The sequence below is a fragment of the Fringilla coelebs genome, assembly GCF_963513975.1.
Source record: "Fringilla coelebs genome assembly, contig: SCAFFOLD_444, whole genome shotgun sequence".
NCBI classification, from domain to species: Eukaryota; Metazoa; Chordata; class Aves; order Passeriformes; family Fringillidae; genus Fringilla; species Fringilla coelebs.
The window spans coordinates 7831-22914 of NW_028167523.1; the positions used below are offsets into that span (position 1 = coordinate 7831).

A 15084-nucleotide genomic window follows, 5' to 3' on the forward strand; every position below is an offset into this window, starting at 1 on the left:
CTTTTCCCATGTTTTTCATGTTCCTAAATCCCTTTTCCCAGATTTTTTGTCTTTCCCAACCTCATTTTTCCCCGTTTTTTGTGTTTCCGGACCCCGTTTTCCTCTCTCGGATCCCCGTTTTTCCCCGTTTTTTTTGCGTTTCCCAACCCCATTTTTCCGAGGATTTTTATGTCCCTAAATCCCTTTTCCCAGGACTTTTGTGTCCCTAAATCCCTTTTCCCAGGATTTTTAGTGTCTCCCAATCTCTTTTTCCCACAATTTTTGTCTTTCCCAACCTCATTTTTCCCCGTTTTTTGTGTTTCCGGTCCCCGTTTTTCCTCTCTCGGATCCCCGTTTTTCCCCGGGTTTTTTGCGTTTCCCAACCCATTTCTTCCAGAATTTTCCCTCTCCCACCTGGAATGTTTGGGATCCTAAATCCCTTTCCCATTTTTCCCATTTTTCCCAGCTCTCCTGGTGGGTCTGAGCAGCGCAGCCCAGCAGGTCCCGGCCGTCTCCTCGCTCTCCTCCCAGCCCTCCTCGGCCTTTTCCGGCACCCAAATCCCTTCTCCCAAGATTTTAATGTTCCTAAATCCCTTTTCCCACGATTTTTGTGTCCCTAAATCCCTTTTCCCAGGATTTTTGTGCCTTTTAGAGATCCCAAATCCCTTTTCCCAAATATTTTGTGTCCCTAAATCCCTTTTCCCAGGATTTTTGTGTCTTTTAGGGATCCTCAATCCCTTTTCCCAGGATTTTTGTGTCCCTAAATCCCTTTTCCCAAGATTTTTGTGTCTTTTAGGGATCCTCAATCCCTTTTCCCAAGATTTTTATGTTCCTAAATCCTTTCTCCCAAGATTTTTGTGTCTTTTAGGGATCCCAAATCCATTCTCCCAGAATTTTTATGTCCCCAAATCCCTTTTCCCAGGTTTTTTGTGTCCCTAAATCCCTTTTCCCAAGATTTTTTTGTCTTCTAGGGATCCCAAATCCCTTTCCCCAGGATTTTAATGTTCCCAAATCCCTTCTCCCAGGATCTTTGTGTCTTTTAGGGCTCCTCAATCCATTTTCCCAGGATTTTTGTCTCCCTAAATCCATTTTTCCCCCGTTTTTCCTCTCTCGGATCCCCGTTTTTCCCCGGGTTTTTTGTGTTTCCCAACCCCATTTTTCCCAGGATTTTTATGTCCCTAAATCCCTTTTCCCACAATTTTAATGTCCCTAAATCCCTTTTCCCACAATTTTAATGTCCCTAAATCCCTTTTCCCAGGATTTTTAGGTTCCCAAATCCCCTTTTCCCAGAATTTTTATGTTTCCAACCTCATTTTTCCCCGTTTTTTCTCTCTCCGATCCCCGTTTTTCCCCGGGTTTTTTGCGTTTCCCAACCCATTTCTTCCAGAATTTTCCCTCTCCCACCTGGAATTTTTGGGATAATCAATTTTTCCCGTTTTTCCCAGCTCTCCTGGCGGGTCTGAGCAGCGCAGCCCAGCAGGTCCCGGCCGTCTCCTCGCTCTCCTCCCAGCCCTCCTCGGCCTTTTCCGGCCCCGACCTCCCGACCACCATCGTCACCATCCCGCACCCCTCGGTGATCGCGGCGCCGCTCCTCAAATCCCTGCAGCACCCGGGGGCTGTTCCTGGGAATCTTGGGAATCTTGGGAATTCTGGGAATCTTGGGAATTCTGGGAATTCTGGGAATTCCGGGAATCTCGGCAATCCCGGCGTCCTGGCGGCGCCCGCGCCCACCCAGCCCGTGGCCAAGGTGAGCGGGGGTTTGGGAATTTTGGGGGGAAATTTGGAATTTTGGGGAAAATTTGGGGAAAATTTGGGAATTTTGGGAATTTTGGGGGGGATTTGGGGGATTTTGGGGGAAATTTGGGGGTTGGGATTGGGTGAATTTGGGAGTTTTGGGGGGAAATTTGGGATTTTTGGGGGAAATTTGGGAATTTTGGGGGTTTTGGGGGGTTTGGGGGATGGGATTGGGTGAATTTGGGAAGTTTGGGGGGGAATTGGGGTAAATTTGGGAATTTTGGGGGGTTTGGGGGGGATTTGGGGGATTTTGAGGGTTTGGGGGGTTTGGGAGATGGGATTTGGGGGAATTTGGGAATTTTGGGGGGGATTTGGGGGATTTTGGGGGGTTTGGGGTTGAATTGGGGGAAATTTGGGAATTTTGGGGGTTGGGATTGGGGAAATTTGGGAATTTTGGGGGGATTTGGGGGATTTTGGGGGAAATTTTGAAATTTTGGGGGTTTGGGAGACGGGATTTGGGGAAATTTGGCGGACATTTGGGAATTTTGGGGGGGATTTGGGGGATTTTGGGGTGTTTGAGGGTTGGGAATGGGGGATTTGGGGGGTAATTTGGGGGAAATTTGGGAATTTTGCGGGGTTTGGGGGAATTAGGGGGGTTTTGGGTTTGGGATTTGGGGGATTTGGATTGGAATTTGGGGATTTTGGGAGATGAAATTTGGGAATTTTGGGGGTTTGGGGGGGATTTGGGGGGAAATTAGGGAATTTTGGGGAGAAATTTGGGAGTTTTGGGGCGAGATTTGGGATTTTTGGGGGGAATTTGGGAGATTTGGGGGGTTTTGGGGGCGATTTGAGGGATTTTGGGGGAAATTTGGGAATTTTGAGGGGTTTGGGGGTTGGGATTTGGGGAAATTTGGGGTAAATTTGGGAATTTTGGGGCGAGATTTGGGAGTTTTGGGGGGAATTTGGGAATTTTGGGGAGTTTGGGGGATGGGCATGGGGAGAATTTGGGAGTTTTGGGGGGAATTTGGGGGAAATTTGGGGGAAAATTCGTGAGTTTTGGGGTGGATTTGGGGGGAATTTGGGGGGTTTGGGGGGGATTTGGGGGATTTTGGGGGAAATTTGGGAATTTTGGGGGGAAATTTAGGAATTTTGGGGGGAAATTTGGGAATTTTGAGGGGTTTTGGGGGGGATTTGGGATGGAATTTGGGGGGTTTGGGGGGAAATTGGGGTAAATTTGGGAATTTTGGGGGGTTGGGATTGGGGGAATTTGGGGGAAATTTGGTAATTTTGGGGGGATTTGGGGGATTTTGGGGGAAATTTGGGAATTTTGGGGGTTTGGGAGACGGCATTTGGGGAAATTTGGCGGACATTTGGGAATTTTAGGGGGTTTGGGGGGGATTTGGGGGATTTTGGGGTTTTTGGGGGTTTGGGAAATGGGATTTGGGGGAAATTAGGGAATTTTGGGGAGAAATTTGGGAATTTTGGCGAGATTTGGGAGTTTTGGGGGGGAATTTGGGAATTTTGGGGGTTTGGGGGTGGGATTGGGAGAGAATTTGGGAGTTTTGGGGGAAATTTGGGGATTTTGGGGGTTTTGGGGGGGTTGGGGATGGAGTTTGGAGGAAATTTGAGAATTTGGGGGGGTTTTGGGGGGAAATTTGGGAGTTTTTGGGGGAAATTTGAGGGTTGGGATTGGGTGAATTTGGGGATTTTGGGGGAAATTTGGGAAGTTTGGGGGGGAATTGGGGGAAATTTGGGAATTTTGGGGGAAATTTGGGGGGAATTTGGGGGAATTTTGGTGAATTTGAGCGGTTTGGGGGGGATTTGGGATGGAATTTGGGGATTTGTAGGGAAATTTGGGAGTTTTGGGGGGGAATTGGGGGAAATTTTGGGGTTTTGGGGGGTTTGGGGTGTTTGGGGTTGCAAGTTTGGGGGAAATTTGGGGGTTTTGGGGGTTGGGGTTTGGGGGATTTGGGATGGAATTTGGAGATTTGGGGGGTTTTGGGGGGGATTTGGGGGAAATTTGGGAGTTTTGGGGGGAATTTGGGGGACATGGGGGAGAATTTGGGGAGTTTGGGGGGTTTGGGGTTTGGGATTTGGGGGGAATTTGGGAATTTTGGGAGGTTTGGGGGTTTTGGGGGTTGGGATTTTGGGGATTTTTGGGGGGGTTTGGGGGTTGGAGATGGGGGAAATTTGGGGATTTGGGGGGCTTGGGGTTTGGGATTTGGGGGAATTTTGGGGGGTTTGGGGGTTTGGAAGATGGGATTTGGGGGAAATTTGCGAATTTTGGGGGTAAATATGGGAGTTTTGGGGAGGAATTTGGGGAGTTTGGGGAGTTTGGGGTTGGGTTTGGGGGTTTGGGGGTTGCGATTCGGGAGATTTGGGGAGTTTGGGGTTGGAAGTTGGGGGTTTGAGATGGAGTTTGGGGGTTTTGTGGGTTAAAGTTTGGGGAAAATTTGGGGATTTTGGGGGGTTAGGGATTTGAGAATTTTTGAAGAATTTTGGGGTTTGGGATTTGGGGGGGTTTTGGAGGTTGGATATTTGGGGGAAATTTGGGAATTTTGGGGGGTTTGGGGGTTGGGATTTGGGAATTTTGGGGGTTGGGATTTGGGAATTTTGGGGTTTGGGATTGGAGAGGATTTGGGGGTTTTGGGATTGGGGGGAATTTTGGGGTTTGATTTGGAATTTGGGAATTTTGACTCTTGGGGTGGGATTTTGGCTCTTGGAATGGGATTTTGGGACATTTGAATGGGATTTTTTATTTTGGGATGGGATTTTGGGTTCTAAAATGGAATTTTTGACTCTTTGAATGGGATTCTGGATCCTAAAATGGTATTTTAGGTCCTAAAATGGGAATTTTGACTCCTGGAGTTGGATTTTAGGTCCTAAAATGGAATTTTTGACTCTTGGGGTGGGATTTTGGCTCTTGGGATGGGATTTTAGGTCCTAAAATGGGAATTTTGACTTCTGGTGTGGGATTTTGGGTCCTAAAATGGAATTTTTGACTCTTGGGGTGGGATTTTGGCTCTTGGAATGGGATTTTGGGACATTTGAATGGGATTTTGGATCCTGGAGTGGGATTTTAGGTCCTAAAATGGGAATTTTTGACTCTTGGGGTGGGATTTTGGCTCTTGGAATGGGATTTTAGGTCCTAAAATGGGAATTTTGACTCTTGGGGTGGGATTTTGGAACACTGTGATGGAATTCTGATTCTTGGAATGTTATTTTCCCTCTTTACCTGGCATTTGGAGACACTTGGGTGGGATTTTATCTCCCAAAATTCAACTTTCAACTCTCGAAACGCGATTTAACCTCCTAAAATTGCATTTTCCCCCCTCCAACCCCCTCTCCCACCACCACCAACCCCTCCAAAACCCCAAAAACCTTTTTTTTCCCCCCCAAGAAAAAAGGAGTGAAGCGAAAAGCCGACACCACCACCCCAACCACCACGGCCATCATCGCCACCAGCGGCGGCGAATCCTCCCCGTCGTCGGCCGCCGCCGACAACCCCAAAGCCGCCAAAATCCCGGCGCGGCGCGAGAGCGGCCGCCCCATCAAACCCCCCAGGAAGGACCTGCCAGACTCCCAGCAGCACCAAACCTCCAAGAAAGGGAAACTCTCGGAGCAGCTGAAATATTGCAACGGGATCCTCAAGGAGCTGCTGTCCAAAAAACACGCCGCCTACGCCTGGCCCTTCTACAAACCCGTCGACGCCTCGGCGTTGGGGCTGCACGACTACCACGAGATCATCAAGCATCCCATGGATCTCAGCACCATCAAGGTGAGGAGTTGGGAATTTTTGGGATTTTTTTGGGAATTTTTGGGAATTTTTTCGGGTTTTTTTAGGATTTTTTGGCGATTTTTTTGGGTTTTCTTGAGTTTCGTCAAATTTTTTGGTCAATTGACTCTTCCATGACCTCATTGAGCCTTCTATGACCCTTCCATGACCTATTGGCCATCTCATGACCCCCTTGACCCTTCCATGACCCTTCCATGACCTCATTGACCCTTCCATGACCTCATTGACCCTTCCATGACCTCATTGACCCTTCCATGACCCTTCCATGCCCCCATAACTCCACGATCACCACGAGATCATCAAGCATCCCATGGATCTCAGCACCATCAAGGTCAGGAATTTTTGGGATTTCTGGGGATTTTTAGGATTTTTTGGGAATTTTTGGGAATTTTTTGGGGAATTTTTTGGGAATTTTTTGGCCTACGCCTGGCCCTTCTACAAACCCGTCGACGCCTCGGCGTTGGGGCTGCACGACTACCACGAGATCATCAAGCATCCCATGGATCTCAGCACCATCAAGGTGAGGAGTTTGAGAATTTTGGGAATTTTTTTGGGAATTTTTTGGGAATTTTTTGGGATTTTTTTGGATTTTTTTTGATTTTTTGGCGATTTTTTTGGGTTTTCTTGAGTTTCGTCAAATTTTGGGGTCAGTTGACTCTTCCATGACTTCATTGACCCTTCCATGACTCCATTGACCCTTCCATGACTTCATTGACCCTTCCATGACTCCATTGACCCTTCCATGATCCCATTGACCCTTCCATGACCTTGTTGACCATTCCATGACCCCATTGACCCTTCCATGACGTCATTGACCCTTCCATGACCTCATTGACCCTTCCATGCCCCCGTAACTCCACGACCACCACGAGATCATCAAGCATCCCATGGATCTCAGCACCATCAAGGTGAGGGGTTTGGAATTTTTGGGAATTTTTTTGGGTTTTTTTTGGATTTTTTGGGAATTTTTTTGAGTTTTTTTAGGATTTTTTGGTGATTTTTTGGATTTTCTTGAGTTTCGTCAAATTTTGTGGTCAATTGACTCTTCCATGACCTCATTGACTCTTCCATGGCCCTGTTGACCCTTCCATGACCCTTCCATGACCCCACTGACTCTTCCATGACCTCATTGACTCTTCCATGACCTCATTGACCCTTCCATGACCCTTCCATGACATCATCGACCCTTCCATGACCTCATTGACCTTTCCATGCCCCCATAACTCCACGACCACCACAAGATCATCAAGCATCCCATGGATCTCAGCACCATCAAGGTCAGGAATTTTTGGGATTTTTTTGGTATTTCTGGGAATTTTTGGGGGATTTTTAGGAATTTTTTGGGAATTTTTGGGAATTTTTTGGGATTTTTTGGGGAATTTTTTGGGGATTTTTTGGCCTACGCCTGGCCCTTCTACAAACCCGTCGACGCCTCGGCGCTGGGGCTGCACGACCACCACGAGATCATCAAGCATCCCATGGATCTCAGCACCATCAAGGTGAGGGATTTGGAATTTTTGGAAATTTTTTGGGAATTTTTTCGGGTTTTTTTAGGATTTTTTGGCGATTTTTTGGAGGTTTTTTCGATTTTTTGGCGATTTTTTTGGGTTTTCTTGAGTTTCGTCAAATTTTTGGGGTCAATTGACTCTTCCATGACCCCATTGACCCTTCCATGACTCCATTGACCCTTCCATGACCTCATTGACCCTTCCATGATCCCATTGACCCTTCCATGACCTTGTTGACCCTTCCATGACCTCATTGACCCTTCCATGACCTCATTGACCCTTCCATGACGTCATTGACCCTTCCATGACCCTGTTGACTCTTCCATGCCCCCACAACTCCACGACCACCACGAGATCATCAAGCATCCCATGGATCTCAGCACCATCAAGGTGAGGAATTTTGGGGATTTTTTTGGGATTTCTGGGAATTTTTTGGGAATTTTTTGGGAATTTTTTGGCCTACGCCTGGCCCTTCTACAAACCCGTCGACGCCTCGGCGCTGGGGCTGCACGACTACCACGAGATCATCAAGCATCCCATGGATCTCAGCACCATCAAGGTGAGGGATTGGGAATTTTTGGGAATTTTTTGGGAATTTTGGGAATTTTTTTGGAATTTTTTGGCGATTTTTTGGAGGTTTTTTTGATTTTTTGGCGATTTTTTTTGGATTTTCTTGAGTTTCGTCAAATTTTTTGGTCAATTGACTCTTCCATGACCTCATTGACCCTTCCATGACCTTGTTGACTCTTCCATGACCCTTCCATGACGTCATCGACCCTTCCATGACCTCATTGACTCTTCCATGACCTCATTGACCCTTCCATGACCCTTCCATGACCTCATTGACTCTTCCATGACCTCGTTGACCCTTCCATGACCCTTCCATGCCCCCATAACTCCACGACCACCACGAGATCATCAAGCATCCCATGGATCTCAGCACCATCAAGGTGAGGGGTGTGAAATTTTTGGGAATTTTTTGGGAATTTTTAGGAATTTTTGGGGTTTTTTTCGGGTTTTTTTGGCGATTTTTTGGGGTTTTTTTGGAGTTTTTTGGAGTTTTTGGCGATTTATTTGGGTTTTCTTGAGTTTCATCAAATTTTTGGGGTCAATTGACTCTTCCATGACCTCATTGACCCTTCCATGGCCCTGTTGACCCTTCCATGACCCCATTGACTCTTCCATGACCTCATTGACCCTTCCATGACCCCATTGACTCTTCCATGACCTCATTGACTCTTCCATGACCCCATTGACCCTTCCATGACCTCATCGACCCTTCCATGACCCCATTGACCCTTCCATTCCCCCATAACTCCACGACCACCACGAGATCATCAAGCATCCCATGGATCTCAGCACCATCAAGGTGAGGAATTTTTGGGATTTTTTTTTGGATTTCTGGGAATTTTTTGGGAATTTTTTTAGGAATTTTTTGGGGATTTTTGGGGAATTTTTGGGGGAATTTTTTGGGAATTTTTGGGGAATTTTTTTGGCCTACGCCTGGCCCTTCTACAAACCCGTCGACGCCTCGGCGTTGGGGCTGCACGACTACCACGAGATCATCAAGCATCCCATGGATCTCAGCACCATCAAGGTGAGGAGTTTGGAATTTTTAGGAATTTTGGGAATTTTTTGGGAATTTTTTGGCCATTTTTTGGGTTTTTTTTTGATTTTTTGGCGATTTTTTTGGGTTTTCTTGAGTTTCGTCAAATTTTTTGGTCAATTGACTCTTCCATGACCTCATTGAGCCTTCCATGACCTTGTTGACCCTTCCATGACCCTTCCATGACCTATTGGCCATCTCATGACCCCCTTGACCCTTCCATGACCCTTCTATGACCTCATTGACCCTTCCATGACGTCATCGACCCTTCCATGACCTCATCGACCCTTCCATGACCCTTCCATGCCCCCATAACTCCACGACCACCACGAGGTCATCAAGCATCCCATGGATCTCAGCACCATCAAGGTCAGGAATTTTTGGGATTTTTTTGGGGATTTTTGGGAATTTTTGGGAATTTTTGGGAATTTTTTGGGAATTTTTGGGGAATTTTTTTGGGGATTTTTTGGCCTACGCCTGGCCCTTCTACAAACCCGTCGACGCCTCGGCGTTGGGGCTGCACGACTACCACGAGATCATCAAGCATCCCATGGATCTCAGCACCATCAAGGTGAGGTTCCTGGAGAGTTTTAGAATTTTTTGGGATTTTTTGGGAATTTTTTGGCCATTTTTGGGGTTTTTTTTTTATTTTTTGGTGATTTTTTTGGGTTTTCTTGAGTTTCGTCAAATTTTGTGGTCAATTGACTCTTCCATGACTTCATTGAGTCTTCCATGACCCTTCCATGACCTTGTTGACTCTTCCATGACCCTTTCATGATCCCAATGGCCCTTCCATGACCCCATTGATCCTTCCATGACCACATTGACCCTTCCATGACCTCATTGACCCTTCCATGACCCTTCCATGCCCCCATAACTCCACGACCCCCACGAGATCATCAAGCATCCCATGGATCTCAGCACCATCAAGGTGAGGAATTTTTGGGATTTTTTTGGGATTTATGGGAATTTTTAGGATTTTTTGCGGATTTTTTGGGAATTTTTTGGGAATTTTTTTGGCCTACACCTGGCCCTTCTACAAACCCGTCGACGCCTCGGCGTTGGGGCTGCACGACTACCACGAGATCATCAAGCATCCCATGGATCTCAGCACCATCAAGGTGAGAGGTTTTGGGAATTTTTGGGAATTTTGGGAATTTTTTGGCGGTTTTTTAGGATTTTTTGGCGATTTTTTGGAGTTTTTAGGATTTTTTGGCGATTTTTTGGGATTTTCTTGAGTTTCGTCAAATTTTTGGGTCAGTTGACTCTTCCATGACCTCATTGAGCCTTCCATGACCCTTCCATAACCTATTGGCCATCTCATGACCCCCTTGACCCTTCCATGACCCTTCCATGACCTCATTGACCCTTCCATGACTCCATTGACCCTTCCATGACCCCATTGACCCTTCCATGACCTCATTGACCCTTCCATGACTCCATTGACCTTTCCATGACCCTTCCATGTCCCATTGACCCTTCCATGACCCTTCCACGCCCCCGTTGACCCTTCCACGCCCCCGTTGACCCTTCCATGACTGCGTTGACTCTTCCATGATGCCGTTGACCCTTCCATGACCTTTCCATGACCTATTGACCCTTCCATGACCCTTCCATGACCCATTGACCCTTCCATGACCCTTCCACACCCCCGTTGACCCTTTCATGACCCCTTGACCCTTCCATGACCCTTCCATGTCCCATTGACCCTTCCATGACCCTTCCATGACCCATTGGCCCTTCCATGACCACATTGACCTTTCCATGACCTCATTGACCCTTCCATGACCCCATTGACCCTTCCATGACCCTTCAATGACCCATTGACCCTTCCATGACCCTTCCACGCCCCCATTGACCCTTCCCCACCCCCGTTGACCCTTCCATGACTGCGTTGACCCTTCCATGACCCCGTTGACCCTTCCATGACCCCATTGACCCTTCCCCACCCCCGTTGACCCTTCCATGACCCCGTTGACCCTTCCATGACCCTTCCATGACCCATTGACCCCCTCACGCCCCCGTTGACCCTTCCATGACCTCATTGACTCTTCCATGACCCCTTGACCCTTCCATGACCCCGTTGACCCTTCCATGACCCCTTGACCCTTCAATGACCCTTCCATGACCACATTGATCTTCCATGATGCCGTTGACTCTTTGTTGACCCTTCCATGACCCATTGACCCTTCCATGACCCTTCCATGACCACATTGACCTTTCCATGTCCCATTGACCCCTTCATGACCCCATTGACCCTTCCATGACCCCATTGACCCTTCCATGACCCTTCCACGCCCCCGTTGACCCTTCCATGACCGCGTTGACTCTTCCATGACCCTGTTGACTTTTTGTTGACTCCGTTGACCCTTCCATGACTTCACTGACCCTTCCATGACCCTTCCATGACCTGTTGACCCTTCCCCACCCCCGTTGACCCTTCCATGACCGCGTTGACCCTTCCATGACCCCGTTGACCCTTCCATGACCCCGTTGACCCTTCCATGACCCCATTGACCCTTCCATGACCCCATTGACCCTTCCATGACCCTTCCATGACTCCATTGACCCTTCCATGACCCTTCCATGACCCATTGACCCTTCCATGACCACATTGACTCTTCCATGACCCCGTTGACTTTTCGGTCTCTCCGTTGACCCTTCCATGACCCTTCCATGACCCATTGACCCCATTCATGGCCCCATTGACCCTTCCATGACCCTTCCATGACTCCATTGACCCTTCCATGACCCATTGACCCTTCCATGACCCATTGACCCTTCCATGACCCTTCCACGCCCCCGTTGACCCTTCCATGACCCATTGACCCTTCTATGACTCCTTGACCCTTCCATGACCCTTCTATGATGCCGTTGACTCTTTGTTGACCCTTCCATGTCCCATTGACCCTTCCATGACCCTTCAATGACCCGTTGACCCTTCCATGACCCTTCCATGACCCCGTTGACCCTTTCATGACCCGTTGACCCTTCCATGACCCTTCCATGACCCTTCCATGACGGCGTTGACCCTTCCAGCGGAAGATGGAGAACCGCGAGTACCGCGACGCGCAGGAGTTCGCCGCCGACGTCCGGTTGATGTTCTCCAACTGCTACAAGTACAACCCGCCCGACCACGACGTGGTGGCCATGGCCAGGAAGCTGCAGGTGGGGTGGAAAATTCCGGAATTCCTGGAAATTCCAAAAATTTGGGGATTTTTGGGTGGAGTTTTGGGGATTTTAGGGGGAATTTGGGGGGTTTTGGGTGGAATTTTGGGGATTTTTGGGGTTTTTTGGGTGGAAATTTGGGGATTTTTGGGTGTAATTTTGGGTGGAAACTTGGGGATTTTTGGGTGGAAATTTGGGGATTTTTGGGTTTTTTTGGGGTGGAAATTTGGGGATTTTTGGGCAGAAATTTGGGGATTTTTGGGGTTTTTTGAGCAGAATTTGGGGATTTTGGGTGGAAATTTGGGGATTTTTGGGCAAAATTTGGAGATTTTTGGGGTTGTTTGGTCAAAATTTGGGGATTTTCAGGTGGGGATTTGGGGATTTTTGGGCGAAAATTTGGGGATTTTTGGGGTTTTTTGGGCAGAATTAGGGGATTTTTTGGGGTGAAAATTTGGGGGGTTTTAGGGAGGAAATTTGGGGATTTTTGGGTTTTTTGGGTGGAAATTTGGGGATTTTTGGGTGAAAATTTGGGGATTTTTGCGTGAAAATTTGGAGGAATTTTGGGGTTTTTTGGGCAGAATTTGGGGATTTTTGGGTGGAAATTTGGGGATTTTTGGGTGAAAAGTTGGAAATTTTCAGGCAGACATTTGGGAATTTTTTGGGTGGAAATTTGGGGAATTTTGGGCAGAATTTGGGGATTTTTGAGCACAATTTGGGGATTTTTGGGTGGAAATTTGGGGATTTTGGGGGTTTTTTGGGCCGAATCTGGGGATTCTTGGGTGGAATTTAGGGGGTTTTGGGTGGAAATTTGGGGATTTTTGGGTGAAAAGTTGGAAATTTTCAGGCAGAAATTTGGGAATTTTTTGGGTGGAATTTTGGGGATTTTTTGGCAGATTTTTGGGGGATTTTTGGGTGAAAAGTTGGAAATTTTGGGGTGGAAATTTGGGGGTTTTTGAGTAGAAATTGGGGGATTTTTGGGTGGAAATTTGGGGATTTTTGGGGTTTTTTGGGCAGAATTTGGGGATTTTTGGGTGAAAATTTGGGGGGGGTTGGGAGAAAATTTGGGGATTTTTGGGCAGAATTTGGGTTTTTTTGGGCAGAATTTGGGGAATTTGGGGCAGAAATTTGGGGATTCTTACACGGAATTTGGGTTTTTTTTGGGATGGGAATTTGGGGATTTTATTCTGGAAATTTTGGGGATTTTTGGGATGGGAATTTTGGATTCTTGGAATGGAAATTTGGAATTTCATTCTGGGAATTTTGGGGATTTTTGGGCTAGGAATTTGGAATTTCATTTCATGAATTCTGGGGATTTTTGGGATGGGAATTTGGGATTTTTCCCTGGAATCCTGACTCCCAAATCCCAACCCCAGGACGTGTTCGAGTTCAGCTACGCCAAGATGCCGGATTGGGGAATTTACTGCGGGAATAGAACGGGAATTTGGGGGATTTTTGGGATGGGAATTTGGAGTTTTATTCCAGGAATTTTTGAGATTTTTGGGATGGGAATTCGGGGATTTTTTAATGGAAATTTTGGGGATTTTTAGGATGGGGATTTGGGGTTTCATTCCAGGAATTTTTGGGATTTTTAGGATGGGGATTTGGAGATTCTTGCAGGGAATTTGGGTTTTTTTTGGGATGGGAATTTTGGGATTTTTGTTCTGGAAATTTTTGGGATTTTTGGGCTGGGAATTTTGGATTTTTGGAATGGGAATTTGGGATTTTATTCCATGACTTTTAGGGATTTTTGGGATGGGAATTTGGGGATTTTTTTCTGGAAATTTGGGGGATTTTTGGGATGGGAATTTGGAATTTCATTCTGGGAATTTTGGGGATTTTTGGGCTAGGAATTTGGAATTTCATTTCATAAATTCTGGGGATTTTTGGGCTGGGAATTTGGAATTTTTCCCTGAAATCCTGACTCCCAAATCCCAACCCCAGGACGTGTTCGAGTTCAGCTACGCCAAGATGCCGGATTGGGGAATTTACTGTGGGAATAGAACGGGAATTTGGGGGATTTTTGGGCTGGGAATTTGGAGTTTTATTCCAGGAATTTTTGAGATTTTTGGGATGGGAATTTGGGGATTTTTTAATGGAAATTTTGGGGATTTTTAGGATGGGGATTTGGGGTTTCATTCCAGGAATTTTGGGGATTTTTAGGATGGGGATTTAGAGATTCTTGCAGGAATTTGGGGTTTTTTTGGATGGGAATTTTGGGATTTTTGTTCTGGAAATTTTTGGGATTTTTGGGCTGGGAATTTTGGATTTTTGGAATGGGAATTTGGGATTTTATTCCATGACTTTTAGGGATTTTTGGGATGGGAATTTGGGATTTTATTCTGGAAATTTTGGGGATTTTTGGGATGGGAATTTTGGATTCTTGGAATGGAAATTTGGAATTTCATTCTGGGAATTTTGGGGATTTTTGGGCTAGGAATTTGGAATTTCATTTCATGAATTCTGGGGATTTTTGGGATGGGAATTTGGAATTTTTCCCTGAAATCCTGACTCCCAAATCCCAACCCCAGGACGTGTTCGAGTTCAGCTACACCAAGGATGCCGGATTGGGGAATTTACTGCGGGAATAGAACGGGAATTTGGGGGATTTTTGGGATGGGAATTTGGAGTTTTATTCCAAGAATTTCGGAGGTTTTCGGATGGGCATTTGGGATTTTGTTCTGGGAATTTTGGGGATTTTTAGGATGGGAATCTGGGATATTTTCTGGAAATTTTGGGGATTTTTAGGATGGGAATTTGGAATTTTATTCCAGGAATTTTTGAGATTTTTGGGCTGGGAATTTGGAATTTAATTTCATAAATTCTGGGGATTTTTGGGATGGGAATTTTGGATTCTTGGAATGGAAATTTGGAATTTCATTCTGGGAATTTTGGGGATTTTTGGGCTAGGAATTTGGAATTTCATTTCATGAATTCTGGGCATTTTTGGGATGGGAATTTGGAATTTTTCCCTGGAATCCTGACTCCCAAATCCCAACCCCAGGACGTGTTCGAGTTCAGCTACGCCAAGATGCCGGATTGGGGAATTTACTGCGGGAATAGAACGGGAATTTGGGGGATTTTTGGGATGGGAATTTGGAGTTTTATTCCAGGAATTTTTGAGATTTTTGGATGGGCATTTGGGATTTTGTTCTGGGAGTTTTGGGGATTTTTAGGATGGGAATCTGGGATTTTTTCTGGAAATTTTGGGGATTTTTAGGATGGGAATTTGGGGATTTTATTCTGGAAATTTTGGGGATCTTTGGGCTGGGAATTTGGAATTTTTTTCTGGAATT

The 15084-nt window shown here is 46.3% G+C and overlaps 1 protein-coding gene across 1 annotated transcript; it reads left to right on the top strand.

The window, feature by feature from the left end:
- Window positions 1-398: 398 nt before the first annotated feature.
- On the top strand, window positions 399-13261 carry LOC311165795 (bromodomain-containing protein 2-like; the record flags this gene model as incomplete). Its single annotated transcript, XM_084227298.1, has 5 exons — window positions 399-453; window positions 1425-1726; window positions 5114-5491; window positions 11663-11791; window positions 13165-13261. Coding segments are annotated over 5 exons (961 nt in total), but the record flags the coding sequence as incomplete, so codon positions are not given.
- Window positions 13262-15084: the final 1823 nt, after the last annotated feature.